Source organism: Corythoichthys intestinalis, chromosome 2 (genome assembly GCF_030265065.1).
Source record: "Corythoichthys intestinalis isolate RoL2023-P3 chromosome 2, ASM3026506v1, whole genome shotgun sequence".
Taxonomy (NCBI): Eukaryota; Metazoa; Chordata; class Actinopteri; order Syngnathiformes; family Syngnathidae; genus Corythoichthys; species Corythoichthys intestinalis.
Genome location: NC_080396.1, coordinates 44,456,812 through 44,475,740, shown reverse-complemented (window position 1 = coordinate 44,475,740; position 18,929 = coordinate 44,456,812). Strand labels below are relative to the sequence as shown.

General features: G+C 38.9%; 1 protein-coding gene across 1 annotated transcript; it reads right to left on the bottom strand.

The window, feature by feature from the left end:
• Positions 1 to 596: 596 nt before the first annotated feature.
• On the bottom strand, positions 597 to 18,854 carry LOC130912516 (protein SON). The gene is made up of 20 exons (XM_057830657.1): positions 18,721 to 18,854; positions 17,985 to 18,179; positions 17,471 to 17,505; positions 17,194 to 17,363; positions 16,929 to 17,092; positions 16,678 to 16,853; positions 16,075 to 16,546; positions 15,487 to 15,677; positions 11,717 to 11,860; positions 11,465 to 11,643; positions 11,087 to 11,224; positions 10,712 to 10,798; positions 10,425 to 10,622; positions 10,237 to 10,347; positions 8,085 to 8,201; positions 7,721 to 7,868; positions 7,547 to 7,615; positions 4,330 to 4,445; positions 4,131 to 4,232; positions 597 to 1,441 (listed from the first exon to the last, which is right to left on the bottom strand). The coding sequence occupies exons 1-20, from the start codon at positions 18,801 to 18,803 to the stop codon at positions 1,364 to 1,366; spliced, it is 2,973 nt and encodes a 990-aa protein (XP_057686640.1). The 5' UTR covers positions 18,804 to 18,854; the 3' UTR covers positions 597 to 1,363.
• Between the last annotated feature and the right edge of the window lie 75 nt (positions 18,855 to 18,929).

Below are 18,929 nucleotides of genomic sequence, written 5' to 3'. Positions count from 1 at the left end.
TCTCAATTTGCAAATATAATTAGTGTGCATTGTGGCCCCACTTATCTGAATCCAAACTTGTTCTATGAATGGCAACTGTCGGAGGCAACTTCTGCCATTAATTTGAAGGTAATTACTGTACACCCGTCCGCCTGTCGCTAGACATACAGTAACTGACACATTGGAAAGTGTCTTAAATGATGGTGGAAAACATACAACAATGCAAACTCAGAACTAGAACGTTTGGATCATGACGAGAGCGAATGATTTACTTCAAAAGCCAAAAAAAAAAAAAAAAAAAAAATTCCGGGTGAAAATCCTGTGAGTAATGCACTATTTTCAACCGACTTCTACACACAAACCACCTGTGTCATGCATTCAAGTGGGCTGATTTTGGCTCAAGCCATTATCTTCTTACACAACGCACTCCAGTTCCTGCGCGTGAGTTTATGTGGGCGCGTGTACTCTGTCGCCGCAGTGTCATTTTGAGTAATTTCTAAAATTACAAATTGATGAAGTGCTGCCCTCTTTTGGTCTACATAAAAAGTGGAACATGCTGTAGTTACCGCCACACCAGTATAAAGCCCCATCTCTGAAACACAGGTTTCATACCTGGCTTTGCATTTGGGTGTAGTTCCGGCCATTTTTGTCTGCATCTCCCTTGCATGAGAGGCTATTTACCGGACCCCCCCTCCCCAACACAATTCCTCCACGAGGTCACATAAATAGCTTTATTTTAATACACAGTGCATGAGAATCATCTGAATGTGTAACAATCGGTTGTCTGTAATACTACACATAATTATGAATGAGACTATCTTACAATCCTCATGTTTAAGTTTAAAAAAAATTCCAAAGTTGCACAACAGTTCACGAGTCGAAATGCTTTTTGTCAATATACAGCAGCACTGTGCAAAAGGCCATCACAAGCTTTGTCTAATGATCCTTTTTCCCATAGCAATTTTTAAAACTCTAACACATTAAAATAAGATGACAAACAGACATCATGATTTTGACCCCCCCAAAAATCCCAATAACTTGTGGGGAAAAAAAAAAAAAGTCTGAAACAGGTAAGTAGCAATTACATCTAGTTGGGAGTGAGGATAAGGGTGTAAATACTATTTCAGTCACTAGCATCAACAAAACTTTGCACCCCTCCAAAATCAAAACAGCTTCTTCAGTATGTTTACCAACCTCTTCCTCCTTCTGCTTCCTCTTACTAGGACGCAGAGAACCTGCAGTTATATATGGCCATTGTAAGTATTGTTAACTCAACAAATCTAATGGTAGATTAAGCCACTTGATACAGTGCTGCATAACTACCGGTATAGAAAAATGAGGAAGAGAAGAACAACGGGCACATAAGCAGTTTGCAGTTGCACGTCTACGTGGAGAACAAAGGCCCAGTGGAAGCGGCCGTGAAGACAGGACCAGTATAGAGTCCCGGTCCATCAGCGGGAACCTGGTGAAACAGACCAAAAAATAAAGTTTTTGTCTGTGGATGATGCATCACACCTTGACTCCCATACCCTTCCTGGAGTGAAATTACATTTGGATACCCCGCAGTGCGTAATTACATAAAACTATAAAAGTTGAAATAGAGAGGTTAGAGAAAGCGATCCAGGGACTGGAAATTAACATTATACTTGAATTGCAAACAATCCACGAACGCGATAATGACACCCGTTTATGAAACAATTTAATACATTAAATGGAAAAGAAACTACTGTACTGAAATGAGGAAAACCCCCTGTATTCATTTAAAACAGAGGTTTTGTCCTACTACTTACTGTTCTGATAGTGACACAAATCCCAAACAGATCTTTAGTTGACATACTAACGATGTGTAGATGCGTTTAAATTAGGGCTGTCAAACGATTAAAATTTTTAATCGAGTTAATTACAGCTTCAAAATTAATTAATCGTAATTAATCGCAATTCAAACCATCTATAAGATATGCCATATTTTTCTGTAAATTATTGTTGGAATGGAAAGATAAGACACAAGTACAGTAGCCTTTCATTACAATTACAGAGGTCAAACGTTTCCAGTAACTTTTCACCAGGTTTGCACAGACTGCAGCAGGGATTTTGCACCACTGCTCCACACATATCTTCTATGGATCTATCAGATTTTCTGGGCTGTCACTGAGAAACAAAGATTTTCTACAAAGTTTAGGTCTGGAGACTGCCTAGGCCCGTCCAGAACCTTGATATGCTTTTTACGAAGCCAGTCCTTGGTTATTCTGACTGTCTGCTTTGGGCCATTGTCATGTTGGAAGACCCTGTCATGATCCATTTCAATGCTCTAATTGAGGGAAGGAGGTTATTCCCCAAAACCTCAGAATACATGGCCCTGGTTGTCCTCTCCTTAATACAGTGCAGTCGTCTAGTCCCATATGCAGAAAAACACCCCCAAAGCATGATGCTAGCACCCACATGCTTCACAGTAGGGATGGTGTTCTTGGGATGGTACTCATCATTCTTCCTCCTCCAAACACTATGAGTGGAATTAAGACTAAAAAGTTCCATTTTGATCTCATACGACCACATGACTTTCTCCCATGACTCCTCTGGAATATCCAAATTGTAATTGTCAAACTTAACAAGTACTGTACCTGGACATGTGCTGGTTTAAGTAGGGGAACCTTAAGGGCCATGCATGATTTTAAAATATGACGTCTTAGTGTATTACCAACAGTAACCTTTGAAATGGCGGTTCCAGCTCCTTTCGGGTCATTGACCAGCTCCTCCTGTGTAGTTCTTGGCTGATTCCTCACCTTTCATAGGATCATTGAGACCCTACGAGGTAGATCTTGCATGGAGCTCCAGTCCGAGGGAGATTGACAGTCATGTTTAACTTCTTCCATTTTCTAATAATTGCTCCAACGGTAGGTCTTATATCACCAAGCTGCTTGGCAGTTGCCCCTTAAGCCTGTCCAGCCTTGGAGAGGTCTTCAATCCTGTCTCTAATGTGTTTGGACAACTCTTTGGTCTTGACCATGTTAGGAATTGGAGTCTTCCTGATTGTATGGGGTGGACAGGTGTTTATATGTAGCTAACCGCCTCAAACAGGTCAAAAAGTCAGACTTAAAAAGTCCACCTCGTTGGACTTTTTAAATGACGCTAACAGGTCTTTGAGTCTCACAATTCTAGCGAATAGACAGGTGCTCAAATACTTTTTTTGCAGCAGTATAGTACAAACACATTGTTAAAATAGATAGACTATAAAATACTACTGCTCGTCTACAAAACTCTTAATGGCCTTGAACCAAAATACATGCTTTATTTGTTAGATTCCTATGAAACCTCTAGACCCCTAAGGTCATTTGGAACCGGTCTCCTGTATGTTCCAAGAACAAGAAACAAGCAGGGTGAGGCAGGATTTAGTTATTATGCTCCTCACCTCTGGAACAAGTTACCTGAAGGTCTGAAGTATGCTCAAACTGTTAGCTAAATTAAATCAGGGCTAAAAACACATTTGTTTAGCACTGCATATCCATAACTGTCTATATATTTCAATCTATTTGCTTTCTATTCCTCTTGTGCTCTATCTCCATTGCTGATTTCAATTATTATCAGTTTATTAGTATGTATGTAGTTATTTAGTAGTATCATTATTATTCTTATTATTTTTCTATTTTTTAATTCTATTCGTGATTAAATGCGATTTTTATGTATAATTTTATTTCCCATTTCGATTGTATTTGTTTTTACGTTCTATTGATTTAATGTGATTTTTATGATCTTCGGCTGAATTTGAATTGCCTTGTGTTGAATTGTGTGATATAAATAAATTTGCCTTTGCCTTTAAAAAATCGTACACTGTGATTTCTAGATTTTTTTTTCTTTAGATTGTCTCTCACAGTAGACAAGCACCTACCATGAAAATTCCAAAACCGCACATTATTTCTAAGTGGGAGAACTTGCCAAATCGCAGGGTGTTCAAATACTTATTTTCCTCACTGTATTTTCCTCACTGTATGTGCGAAAAGCTCACATATTTTCAGATTTCTGGGTTCTTTCTGTCACTGCTGTAATTTTACAACACACAAAAAAAATAATTCTTTTTTTTTTTTCCTTGACTTGTTGCTATTCTTAAAGACGGCCACGAGTTTCTTTCTTAGAAATCTTACTTCACTTTATATTACCTCTCCAAGAGCCTGCAGTGCCACAGTTGCTGCCATAGCTTTGGCATGTTTCTTGTTTGGACTGGCTGTTTGGGGCTGATAGTCGGCACCATTTACTGTGACCTGGTGAGTACACAAAGCATTTATAATTCACGTTAGCCAGTCGACGGCAGCCTACTAGGGGAAATTAAAAAAAAAAAAAAAAAAAAAAACATTCTACCTTAAAAAGAAAATTCTTGCGGTGGTCTGGGCCGCTGTGGTGGACCATGACAAAGTCAGGCTGAGTCATCCGTTTCTTAGTGCACAATTCGATAAGAGCTGACACCGGATGCTTGCCTGTATTGAAGGACAGAAATAAGATGACGTCTGAAGAAGGGAATTTAATTGTACAATGTTCTGCGTGTCCACCAAAAGTTATTCTATATAGTCCTCCTTATACGTGATATGTGGCAGATATTATTATCCCATAGATTAAAATCAAGAGTCTATATTAACATGTTTGAGCCAACAGCAGAGGTGATTAGTAACGTGTCACATGTACTCCATTCCATTTACTTGAGGAACTTTTTGAGAAAAATGTACTTTTAAGAGTAATTTTATGAGGGCATACTTTTTACTTTTACTTGAGTAGATTTGGGAAGAAAAAACGCTACTCTTACTCCGCTACGTTGGGCTACACAAGAGTCGATACATTTTCCCTCTTTATTCTATGTATTAGATTTTTTTTTCCAGCGATGCCAAGAGTAGCTGAACTAATTTCATCAATGAACGTCTCAACAATAATCACATGACTCCGTTAAACCAATCAGACACAAGCTTGCTGTGCTATGATCACACCAGCATGTTCAATCACGTGGCGTCTTTAAAGCACCATAAAATGAAGTATTTGACATAAGGCGCGCCCATCAACATGACTCGAAAGCACGGATTTAAATCTCGCAGTTTTTATTGGCATCGATTGACCACAGCAAACCAGAGATATGATCCTTTTAATTTCATAATAGTAACTATGAAGAAACTATTCAAACTAGGAACTACGCATTTTCTCCACTAAAGAGCACTCATGCTCTTGGGACGAATAATGCTTCATTTCTGACTTTTTTTTTTTTTCTCTCGCCGGAATTCAAATTTTTTTCCTTTGGCTTAATGTAGTTATGTAATGGGTTATTGTACAGTATCATTATGAGAACACTTCATAAAAAATAAATTTTAAATAAACTCCCAAAAAATACCACTGGTTAAAAAAATAAAATAAGCACTTACTCACAATGGTACTCATTACTTGTGTATTCTTTTTACTGGATACTTCTTTTTTGTACTTGAGTACATTTGTTTGGATGACTACTTTTAATTTAGTAATATTATTTTGACGCAACACTACTCTTACTTGAGTAAAATTTTTGGCTGCTCTTCCCACCTCTGGCCAACAGTCTATTGCTTCAGTAGGACAAAACATTCCTGTGAGTAACGGTAAGACTGCACCTGTTGTCGCCTCCCCGCTTGGGGTTACGTGCAGAATAGCTAGAAATGGTATATGCACTGTGAGCTTCTCAAAAACAAAATTTTACATCCCGTCTCATTGACGAAAAGTCACCAAAGGTCCATTTCCAGCAGACACAACCACAAGACGAAAACAACAATGTTCTCTATTATGCATTTTTTTGAGCTAATGCGACTTATACTCAGGAGCGACTTATAGTATACTCTGCAAAATAAATACAGTAGGCCTGTCGCGATAACAAATTTTAGTGTGCGATAATTATTCTCAAATTATTGCGATATGCGATATTATTGTGCCCCCCCCCATTTTTTTTAACCAATTTACAATAACACAGTGCGAATACAGTATATATTAATAGATCAAATACACCCATTTAAACGCGATAAATATTTACTCTTAAATTCAAAAATACTTTTTAAGAAATCACAACTAAAAACAATAGACCATGCCTCTTAAGTAAAAAACAACAATATTGATACCGCACAGAAACACAGAATAAATAAAATGTGTTAAAAAAAAAAAAAAAACTTAACACTTAATAACTTAAGCATTTAGGCAAATGAAAACTTTTCCCGTCATAGCTTCTGCAATGGTGCTCCATAGGAATGCAACGATACAGTTAAGTCATGGTTCGGTACGATTTTTGGAACGAGGGACACGATTTTCGATCCGATTCAATACATTTAATGCTCTGTAAAAAAAATAACAATTATATTTTTTGTTTGATTTTTTTGTTTGTTTGTTTTTTTTTTTTTTTGCTAACGAGCAAAAATTAAATTGCCATCATATAAACATGCATTTTAGTGCATAATATTTATGTGCTTACTTCTTACTGATCTGAAAAAAATTTGTATAAAAGTGCTGAGAACAATCTTTCCTGTTTGTAAAGTGAGGCAGGGCACACTGTTGATTGCTAGAGCTCTCTTAGCAGCTAGGTTTACTACATGAGCGAGACATCCTATTTGTGGTCCGAATCCATCTGTGTCACGTACTGAATTAACAATATTTGCAACATTATCTATAGTCACTGGTATGGATTGATTTGGCCTTCTTAACTTCCATTCAGTCATGACAGTTTAGAATTCATCGATGTAGTATATGGACTACGTGTCACTCTGGGCTCACGTAGCCAATGGCATGGGACGTAGCACATCTAGTTTGCCATTTCATGATATCTAGTGTGTGCGCGCATTAAAAAAGTTAGCAAGCGCCGCTGAATTCACGTCTGCTCATTACTACACAACACCAGAATATGACAATCGACTTTCATAAACAGGACGAGTTTGAAGCACAGCGCTCTTAATTTCATTCAGCTGTTCGTTGTCAAAGCGAGGTTGTTCGTAGCAGCCAAGTCGGTAACAATGTTTTGGCGGACTTCGTTGTAAATATCCGGCGTTGTGCCGAAAAATAGCCGCCCCGCGTGAAATGTCACTCCTGACGGGACACCCACACGTCAACAACACCGGCGCGCCATAGATGGTCCACAGTCACTCCGGAGCACTGACGCGGCCGGTATACGTTGAACACTAGGATATAATGGGAACGATTGGCTCCGGCGCTAGTTTTTGCCGGACCTGGAACGAAGATGCATTTTACGCAGTTGGTGACGTGGAATCCGAACTTTTAACAGTACGTCTGCGCACGCACGTGCACGCGAGGCGATAAATCGCAGCAGAAAAATTACCGCCTTCATTTTTATTTATCGCGCGATAAATGGAATTATTGCATATTACGACAGGCTTAAAATACGGTCGTTGATTTTCAGTACATTTTTATATCAACTATGTGAGATGACATGTTGTCATAGATTAGTTTGTGGGGCTTGGAGAAATAAGTGGCCACACTGAAAGGATGACACTGACCGGAGGCCACTCTTACATTGTCACCAAGACACCAAGTTTGAGGCACAAATTGTTAATAATTATGATTTATTTACCCATGAGGTCCTTGGTTACTACCAGCCCCCCTGTTGTTTTCTGTGGCTTCTCCCCCTCAGCAAGTAGTCCTGTATCAAACAAACAAACAGAAAATATGTATTTTTATACATACTGTAAGTATGTTTATAAGCAGTCATTTATAGAATAAAAAAAATACTGCGGGACCTCCTGACCTTTGCGGTCCACCTTGAAGTCAATGACGATAGGTTCCACTGTGCCTTCACGATTCCTCCCGAGGCCCTCACCTGACCTCCAGCCCATCTTTTTCATCAAAAATTCCCCTACGCCACCTGTTACTGGTGCTGCCTTTAGGAATTGGTCCTAATCGAGACAATGGAGGGTTGTCAGAACACACACAAATCAAATTTGTAGTACAACATAGACATTGGACTACGTAGGAGTCAACCATTTAAAAATTCTATGGGATTGTGGGCAAGTACAAAGTCCAATTTTACATTTCACAACGTAGCAAAATAGGCATTCCAACACGGCAAAACTGTGCACTTATTTTAAGTTTCGATTTGTTGCGTATTTTACCTTCTTCAGCCAAGCCTGTGGGCCACTGTTGGACAGCTCTTCCGAGGAGAGGACCTGAGCTCCTGTGGACCCCGTGAAAAGACCAGGGACTGTGTTGGACTGGGCCCACGCATCCACCTGTTAAAGGAGAATTTGAAATGATCTAAAATAATAGAATCTCTGACATCTCTTTGTTAAACCCCGGTCTCATCTACAACAGTCGAGGAAATTCATAAGTGTCTAATTATGTCTTATATAATATGCAAGGGTTGGAAGTTGGAACTTAATGAATTACCTCACATACAGTAGTAGTATCATCTTCTACAGTTTGGGTCAGAAGTTCATAAAAACTCATCACTGGTAAGAATGTCACAATAATTTTGATTTTTTATTTAACTATTGTCCTTTATTCCATTCATTATACGTTACCTGATTACATGCCATTTACAGCGATAGATGTCCTATCTATTTCAAGTGAGAGCTGGCAGTGGTTTACCCACTCCAATGCATGTACGATATTCCTTATTTTAGGCATAGCAACATCAGCTATACAAGGCAAATTTACATCCATAGCACAAATTTGACTGTGGCATCCTTGACTGTTATCTTCCATATACAGTAGAGGTGGGAATCTTTGGGCATCTAGCGATTCGATTACGATTCAGAGGCTCCAATTCGATTATAAATCGATTATTGTTGTCCCTCCCACCCCCCGCTTTTAGTGTTTTGTAAAATAGTTCCAAAATTGTTCAAAAAAGCTCTCAGGCTAAACAAAACTACTATAATAATTCAATAGTAATTCCATTATAGTAATTCCATGCCAAATACAATTAAAAAAGCATATCAATTCATAATTTCTAAATATTTCATTAAAGAATCAGTTCTTTCAGTGCAAAAAACAAAAACGAATGAGTGTTTGTTGATGATTACCCATTTCCCCCTAAACTATAGGAAAAGTCACAAATCCCCAGGAACCCCACCTCCCCTCACATCCAGAATTACCAACAAAGTCCCATTCAGAATGTTAAATGAAAAGAACCCTTGTATGCCTATAAAAGGTCAATTAAAGAAAGCATTTTCCCTCAAGATGATCAAGGCAAGGCTCTGCATTTTTGCAAAAACGTTTAAAGCAAAAGGTTTTTCATATTCACCTGTACTTGCATGAAATCTAAGTAAGGATTATTTCAAATAGCATTTTTCTCAATTAATTTTCTTAGCACACAAAAAAGACTATTAAATTATTCAATACACTAAATAATAAATTGATTAAATGTGTGATTAAAAATTCCTATCAATATTTACATCTATTTCTATTGACATAATTTTTGTTAATTCATTCTATTTATTATTAGTATTTGTTTTATTGACTTATTTTTAACTCTTTTAGTTTACATAGCTGGATAGACTCAATCATTTCAGGCTAAAATTGTCACTGGAAGTGATCAAGATTTATATCAAAATGATCTACATATTTAGTCATAATTTTTGCCCAATGAATACGTTACAGAATATTTTTTTTTCTAAACCTGAAATTTTTTTTTTTTTTTTTTTTTTTTTCAACCTGTCCTTTTCAGCTGCTTGACACAGAGAATGGAGATCTGAGTGTCCGACTGGTCTGAACAGTTTTAATGTAACACATGGGAGTATGACATACTCCCATTATAGTTGTAATATGTTAACCTGACAATCTATTTCATAGTTTGGTGGACGTGGAAGCATGCTTATGTCGAACAAACCTTAATAAATCATGTTGACCCAACATCTTCACATATTGTGTACTTGTTGTCATAATTATTTCTTGCTAAATAACGTGTTAATAGGCTGAAATATGCAAAATTTTAATTTGTTCACCTGACCAATTATTTTACAGTTTGATTGAACCTCATTTGTTATGTTATGCAAACCTAAATGCATCATGTTGACAGAGCTGTTTCGTCGTCACAATTCATTGCTATGTAAACACATCATATTTGCCTGGAAATTATGTCCATAATTTTATTATGTTCTCCTGAAAAGCTGTTTTTTGGAGTGTAGAAGCCAACTTTCACAGTTTGAACCTTAGAAAATTACCAGACATTTGCAACCTTTATCCTAATGTAAACTGAATTTCCCCTGAAAAATTATACGTAATACATTTAAAAAATGCATTCAAGAACAATAATAAGTTTGCTACCTGCTCTTGGGCCCTGCTAAGCATGCAAATGGCATTGACGTCATAGGGGTTCTCGGCCAATCGTTTCTGAGCTTTGATTCTCTCGCTCACGGCCTGAGAGATGTCGACAGGCTGCAAAGATAAAAGATGATCAACAAATTTTTGATTCATGCAACTGAACAACAGATTAGATCTCAGTGAAAATTAACCTGCGGCGGTGGATCAGGAAACACGTTGTCATCATCTGCCCCTGACTCCTCAGCACTCCCTGGCAACTCGGGGGCTTTCAAAGCCTCACTGGAACCTGACGATGAGCTGACAGTCGCGACACTGACGGCATTTTTTGTGTCCTCTGACGTTTTCTCCACTGGGACCCAATCTCCATAGGCATCCAATGTCTTACTCTCCTGAATGATACACATGGCATTAATTAAAATGTAAAAAAAAATAAAAAATAGATAACCTTCATGTGTCAATGTAAATTTTTTATTGAGACCTTTTTACGATGTTGAGATCCTGATGACACAGGGAACTCCTTAGCTTTACCGGCATCACTTCGGGCTGTTGGTCGCACAGTCGCGCTCTGGATGGTAAACATCTTGCTATTACTGTGAATTAACTTTTCCAGTTGTTGACTCGCATATTTGGCTAATTGAAAGAGTGAATTTACTTTGAAAGCATATACACTAGAAATTAAGTGTTTAGCCCCACAACGTGGGATTTTTAATCCTTTCCACTGATTTACACTAAGAACAGACATGCGCAAAGATCTACAGTATTGACTAAAGTAGCAGGGCATGTGCAGAAGGTCATCATTACATTTTGATTGAATTGCAGGCTTTCATTTGGGAGATGTGTGTGTGTATTTTACATTGATGTTGAAGCTGATCGCCTTATTTTCACGCAGAATTGATCCTCCAAAAAGTTTCCCGTCGTCCTCCTCCTCATTTTCCACATGGGGCAACGCTACCGGCAGCTCACCTTTGCTGTCCACAATCATCTTACACTTCTAAAAACACAAATGTGCATCGTGTTAGCCGTGCCATCTATGTTGGCTTTAAAATTTCACTGTATTTCCCAATATTTATTGTGTCTAAATACCAAGCAGTGATACTATTAGTGTATAGTACTACCACGCATATTTGTTGTGTTCTTGGGTTTATAATTATGTACCTGCAAGATGCATGCTTTGATGCGTGTAGATGCTATACCGTAGAAGCCTTTTGGTTACAATAATCTGTTGACTTACATCTGTGAACTCCTTAATGCTGATGATGTTAGCCTGCTTTGCCATTTTCTTTTTCATTTCCTCCATTGCAGCATTTAAGGGGTTGGTGGGAATTGCACCAGGAGATTTGTTAATTATACTGGGCAGCGGCAGCAACGAGGACAAGGTGTTGATGTTGGACAAGGCAGCGGTCATGGTTGCTGTAAGGCATACATGGACAATGACTTGCAATTGTTTAAGTGTGAACATAATTCTTTCATGTAGGATTCCTACCTGCCGTCATCGCAGCATTCATGGCCATATTTGGGAATGTCATTGACAGCATTGAGCTTTTCAGACTTTCCGGGATGGCCATCCCCACTTTGGCACACATGGCGGCTGCGTTGGCCTTGGCAATTTCCAATAGTTGCTCCTTGCCTGAGGGGAACATAAAAAAGCCATGTTTGCACCAAGCAGTACAATTGATGTACCTATGCTAATTATGAGGTGCAGATGCACGAAGGCAGCATTTTGGGAGGGGATAAAAGAGTATTTTGGGGGGATTTAAATTCACTGGTTTAAAAATTACTATCTTCCACTGTAACATCTCTGAGGTTACAGTGAATGACGTTGCTCTATCTGATCACTACTGCATTATGTTTAAAATGACCACCCCTGTCCATCCTCTGAAAAGGGAAGCAGAGGTGATTAGGAAGCGTTACATAAGTGATAACACTTGTGCGTTATTCACACAGGCCTATGCCTCACCATTAACCCCTACAACAGCTCCTGTGGAAGAACTTGTAAACAGTTTCAGTTCCAGCGTGATGACTGTAATTGACACTATTGCCCCGATTAAGACAAAAACTTTGTCAAGAAAGAAGAGGTCACCCTGGAGAAATGCCACACTAGCTTTAAAACAAAAGCAAGATTGTAGACGAGCAGAACGCAGATGGCGAAAAAACAAACTCCTAGTTTTTTATGATATCTACAAAGAGAGTCTTCGTAAATACAACCAGGAACTGAAAAATGCTAGACAGTCATATTTTTCAGAGATCATTAGTAGAAACACCAACAATACTCGCACACTATTTTCTGTTGTTGACAAACTGGCAAACCCACAAGCATCAATACCTCAGGAATTGGCATCTGAGGTGTCCTGTAATGATTTCGCAGCATTCTTTACACACAAAGTACTAAAGATTAGACTGACTGTGTGCAAGTCCAGATTAACAATTGCTACACTAAATGCCTCCCAAAATGTCCCCCACGTCAATCTTAGACAGTTTAGCCTCTTGGACTATGCCACTTTAACAGAAATTGTGTCAAAATTAAAGCCCACAACATGCTGCCTTGACATCCTTCCTTCAAACTTTTTCAAAACTGTTTTTCATTGCATAGCCCCAGACATACTTCAGATTATAAATACTTCTCTCCAAACAGGAGAGTTTCCACAGACTTTAAAAACTGCAGTAATAAAACCTCTTCTTAAAAAAATACTAATCTGGATGCCTCAATCATTAGTAATTACAGGCCAATATCAAATCTGACATTCCTGGGGAAAATTATCGAAAGGGTTGTGTTCGAACAGATCCAGACTTTCATGATGCAAAACAATCTTTTTAACTCATTTCAGTCTGGATTTCGGCCACAACACAGCACCGAGACCGTGCTTATCAAAGCCCTAAATGATATTCGTCGGAATACCGATGCAGGCAAATCATGTGTTCTGTTACTATTGGATTTCAGCACCGCAATGGACACGGTTGATCACAACATACTACTCAGCAGATTGGAACAGTGGGTAGGGCTTACTGACACTATACTTGAGTGGTTCACATCCTATTTACATGATAGGGATTTCTTTGTGTCAATCGGAAACCATCAGTCAGAACGAACTAAATTCACTTGTGGAGTCCCTCAAGGGTAAATATGACATCTCCTATCACTCCTATGCAGATGACACACAACTCCACATTTCTGTGTCCCCACATGATTATAGTCCTTTAGTCTCCCTGAGTAAATACATTCATCAAATCAATGAATGGATGTGCCAGAATTTTCTCCAGTTAAATGTGGAGAAGACAGAGGTGATCATTTTTGGGCCAAAAAAGGAAAGGTCAAAGATAAGCAGGCAACTTAGCACAATGTCACTTACAGCTACAAATCAAGTCAGAAACCTTGGCGTAATTATTGACTCAGACCTAAAATTTGATAGCCATCTAAAGTCCGTCACTAAATCCGCTTATTACCACCTAAAAATATAACCAGAATTAAGGGGCTTCTGACTCAACAAGACATGGAAAAACTTATGCATGCATTCATTTTCAGCAGATTGGACTATTGCAACGGTATATTTACGGGTCTTGATAAAAAATCAGTCAGGAAGCTGCAGCTAGTACAGAATGCTGCAGCCAGAGTCCTCACAAATACAAGGAAGCTGGACCACATTACACCGGTTTTGAAATCACTACACTGGCTTCCAGTGAGTCAAAGGATAGACTATAAAATACTACTGCTCGTCTACAAAACACTTAATGGCCTTGGACCAAAATACATGCTTGATTTGTTAGATTCCTATGAGACATCTAGACCCGTAAGGTCATCTGGAACCGGTCTCCTGCATGTTCCAAGAACAAGAACCAAGCAGGGTGAGGCAGCATTTAGTTATTATGCTCCTCACCTCTGGAACAAGTTACCTGAACGTCTGAAGTATGCTCAAACTGTTAGCTTTTTTAAATCAGAGCTAAAAACGCTTTTGTTTAGCACTGCATATCCATAACTGTCTATATATTTCAATCTACTTGCTTTCTATTCCTCTTGTGCTTATCTCCATTGCTGATTTCAATTATTATTAGTAGTAGTAGTTTTTGTTTTATTTTTATTTATTTATTTTTATTCTATTTGTTATTAAATGCGATTTTTATGTATAATTTTATTTCCGATTTTGATTGTCTTGGTTTTTACGTTGTATTGATTTAAATGTGATTTTTATGATCTTCATGTGATGTAAAGCACTTTGAATTGCCTTGTGTTGAATTGTGCTATATAAATAAATTTGCCTTGCCTTAATCTTTAATGACTTTTTCAGAAAATACTGTCTATGGAAAACTATGCACATCATTGCCCTCCAATTTTCCTTGACAACTTAATCTTAAAATGTTACATTTACCCCCCCCCCCCCCCCCCCAAAAAAAAAACAACATTTTGTTTTGGGTGAAAATACTTTGTTTCGTTATGTGCAGCGTTTAAATTTCTATAGAATGTGGAGGTGGACTATGGTATCTGTAGCTGCCAACAACTACGTGACGCATATTTGCTTTCTAGTACTCATGAAAGCCAATACAAATGCCACATGCCCTTTCGCCAAGGTGGACAGTCAAAGACAGCAAGATTGAATAGCACACAATCGACCTCAAAGCTGTGCTGGATCGGTATCGACAAGCAAACGCTGAATGGACAGCCGGTAAGAAGGTAAAACTTAATTGTTTCCTGTTGCTGCCATTGCCAATGGGCTATTTAAATCCAGCTGGGAAGGACACTAGTGTGCATTGTTGCGTGGTGCTTTCTGCTTTTAAGGTTTTTAATGTGTCTCACAAAAATTGGAATTCAAGGGAAATTAATTTAATGAAGGCCTGGTTATTCTGAATGAAGCCCAGTAATAAATTCAGTGTTGGAACCTCCCTATCAGGTGAGGGTGAAGCACAGTGGCAAAAAATGACATTATGATTAACTGCCATTCGGATTTCGAGGTGGGCCTTCCCACTAAACAAGCACACGCTATCTTAAATATAATATTCATACTTTTTTCTCTCTCACCCACTTTATCTCAGTGTGGTAACCTGCTTCTTCCCTGACAATTACACAATGTTTTTGTGGTTAAATATAAGATACGCAGCACAGTATTCAGAATGTGGAGCCTTAAAACCCTAATTCAGGGTCACAGGCTCCATTTCAAATTGCACGGCTGAATTACTTACATTGCTTAATTTACAAGGGGGGAAAGTTAGCTACAGGGTGGACAGGAATGATATGATAAATGACATGAATTTGCCATATCTGACCATGTTCAGTGATTTGTTGAGGGCCGTCAGGATGCGAGACATGTTTCCATGTAGGGGATCTTTTTTTGCGCAGGATGAGCACAGGGGAGTGGCTTGGTTCTCGTTTCCAGCGATCCCTCTGGCTGTAATTTGCCCGACGCTTGGCATTCCGCGAATCAGAGCGTGACCTTCGTGACCTCCCACTTCTGGACCTGCATAGGTCACATGCAGTATTTGATCACCAGAACAAAACATAATAACAATGCATTTAATTTGGTTTCTGCTTCACAGGGCACTCAAGGACACTTTACATTGATTTATTCATTGACCCCACACTAGATGGTGATAAGCTACTATAGTTGCCCTAGCAGCCCTGAGGCAGCCTGACAGGTGCGAAACGGCCAATGTGCCACATTGGCCCTTCGGACAACAGTAAACCCACTCATTCTCACAATACTTTGACACGGGCCAGTAGGCTGAAGTGTCTTGCCGAAGGAGACAACGACATGGATTCAAATCCCTAATTCTTTGATCAACACACAACGCGCTCAACCACCTGAACCACCATTGCCCCTCTTCATTAACAGATGGTAATACTGGGAAACCAACCTTGATCGGGATCGTTTCCTTCTTGAAGAACTCCTGGATCTGGACCTCGTCCTGTGGGTCCTGCAAGGTGACCGGGATCGCTTCCTTCTTGAGGAGCCCCTAGATCTGGACCTTGTCCTTTGGGTCCTACGAAGTGATCGAGACCGCTTCCTTCTGGAGGAGCTCCTGGATCTTGACCTTGTCCTGTGGGTCCTGCGAGGTGACCGGGATCGCTTCCTTCTTGAGGCACTCCTGGATCTGGACCTAGTCCTGTGAGTCCTACAAGGTGACCGAGATCTGTTCCGCCTCTTCGCTGATTTCTCTTTGTTCCCTGGTGGGGACTTGGAAGGTTTACGCATCTTTTTGGTGGGCGATTTTCTCGCACCGGGCGAAGTTTGTTCTGATTCCTTCTGCTGTGGGACGATGGGCTCATCAGTCTGATGTGACTGACGAGATGATTTTGGCAAGGATGGAGATGAAGCACAAATTGCACCTGTAAAATTAAATAAATCACAAACAAATAACAGTTTAAGAATGGCCATAAGAGGACTGGAGGAGAGGTAGACGGCTGGATATATATCTACCTTTCAAACTAAGGTTGACAGGACCATGAACAATTTGTACCTGAATTTTCTATGTTGATTTCTATTGTGGTCTCTGCAGGCTTGTGATTATGATCCAGCCTCTGAACCTCTGCTGTAGCACTTCTTTTTGGACTTGGAGACGCCATTTTGATGTCTTTTGCCACATCTTGTTTGGACTCTCTAGGTGGGTCCAAGCAGCCTGTAATGCCTATGGAACTATGCACACATGCATAAAGAATATGGAAAATTTAAATTTGAGTCATATTTCACAGGTCCCTCAGCACTCAGTACCTGGATGAGTTGTGGTGACCCTGTGAAGTGGGTGGTGAGGGAGATCTAGATTTTCGCTTGCCGGGTCGAGAACTCCACTTCTCCGAGTTGGAATGTGAAACGTTGGAATGTGAATGAGAGCGTCCCTTTTTTTCCTCATCTGCTTTTGCGCCACTGGAACTGTCCTGGGTTATGCACAAGCAGGTCTAATTACTTCTCCTTGAAGCTTTGACTATCAGTTAGATTAGTGTCAATTCTTTTGAATGCTAGGTTTGTTTTGTTGTACCTGTTTTGGGATGATATCAGGCAACTCATCACATTGTCTTGGCAACAAGCTTTCAGCACATTTACTCTTTCTTTGCTCAGAGTCAGAATCGGACGACTTTCTTTTTTCATCTTTATGCCTCTTCTTTTTCTTCTTTTTCCCCGTTTTGTGCTTGTGACCCCTGGAGCTACCTGCATGATCACCCGGAATAGCAAGCAAAAAAAAAACAAAAAAAAAGAAGCGCTAAATTGTGCTAACTAAACTTGTGCTACATATACAGAAAAAACAAGAGACTTACTTGCTGGCTGTTCATTGTCTGGTTTGGCTTCTTTTCTGGAATGAGAAGCAAAACAAATTTACTTGAATCTAAATGACAAATTGTAAACGATAGAACAGCACTCATTCTAGGGCAACACAAGATAACTTGCATAGACTTCATAATATTATGAATTATGAAGTCTATGTTACTTGTACACAATCAGTATACAATATTATAAGCCAATAAATTTTATTCTTTCAGTGCCATTGATGATGATAGATGTCCAATCATGTTGCTCTTTTCATCATTCTGTTGGGAATGTACAGTACATTAGTTTGCCACTAGAAGACATCCAGTCCATTTGAAGGGGCAGGGCTGGCAGCAAATGAACGAATGTTCATGCTGCCACCCATCTGACTAGATGTCTGTCGCTGTCAGTGGCAACCAAGGAGTTAAATTGATGAAGGCAAAATATGTTATTTACACTTTCTTTTCATTTAGTATTTCGCTGAAATAGGAAGGTTGATAGTTGAATTTAAACTGTCCATTTTACCTGGATGAAACATCCAATTCTTCCCAGGATTCGGAACTGCTCTCTCTTGCCTCCTTTTCCCGGTTCCGCTTCTTCTTTTTACTTTTATGTTTTTTGTGCTTCTTATGTTTCTTATGTGAACTCTTGCCATCACTCTTTTTGTCCCTACTATCGTCTGGAATCATTTCACTGCATGAAGCTGCTTCTTGAGATGTACTATCAAGACAATTGGACAAATAAGAAAACTATTAGGCACATTATCGTTTGTGCAACACGGAGGCTCCAAAAATGTCTATAAAAAGATAATTCGACTTTAATTTTCATTTCCAATTGTTTTAATAATAAAAGCATCATCTGCAACACTTCAGATGCGTCTTACTTCGCTGTCTGATAATCAGGAAACTAAAAACTGGATAAACGCAGATGAATTCGGTGCAGTTCTACTACATTGTAAAATACAAGAATGCACTTATATGAAGATATTTTGAATTACTGTATGAATAAAAAGCTTCATTAACAGTGTATTTTAAAGATTCAGCTAAGTACAACCAACGTTACGACATACGTGAGAACATACTTTATACAAACAATCGATGCATTGATATATACTGCTATTATGCTAAGGTCGGGGAATGAAGCGTAAAATCGTTTCGCGGACATTTTAAACGTTTTGTTTTAGTCAAACAAACTAGACTTGTTGTGTTTATTGGCAACAATTATGAAGCCACGATTGATGTAAATCAAAATCATAACATACTTTTTGTCGCCATTCTGGTCTTCAATTTCTCTGATTTTATTCAAAATAAAATCTTGGAAAATTTGTTCAATGTTGGCTGCCATGTTTGATGTGTACAGCTAAATGTTCCGGTACAAACTGTTTCAGAGTCTAGGTTCCGGATTACTTGTGTCTGTTATTTACATACTTGGATTTTATTTTTCCGTCACAATAATCATGACGAATGACGT

Coding starts and splice junctions, on each gene's coding strand:
- LOC130912516 (XM_057830657.1), bottom strand. CDS start 18,803: ATGGCAGCCAACATTGAACAAATTTTCCAAGATTTTATTTTGAATAAA. Junction 16,547..16,677: donor AATCAACATAGAAAATTCAG/GTACAAATTGTT, acceptor TTAATTTTACAG/GTGCAATTTGTGCTTCATCT. Junction 10,623..10,711: donor GATCTCAACATCGTAAAAAG/GTCTCAATAAAA, acceptor TGTATCATTCAG/GAGAGTAAGACATTGGATGC.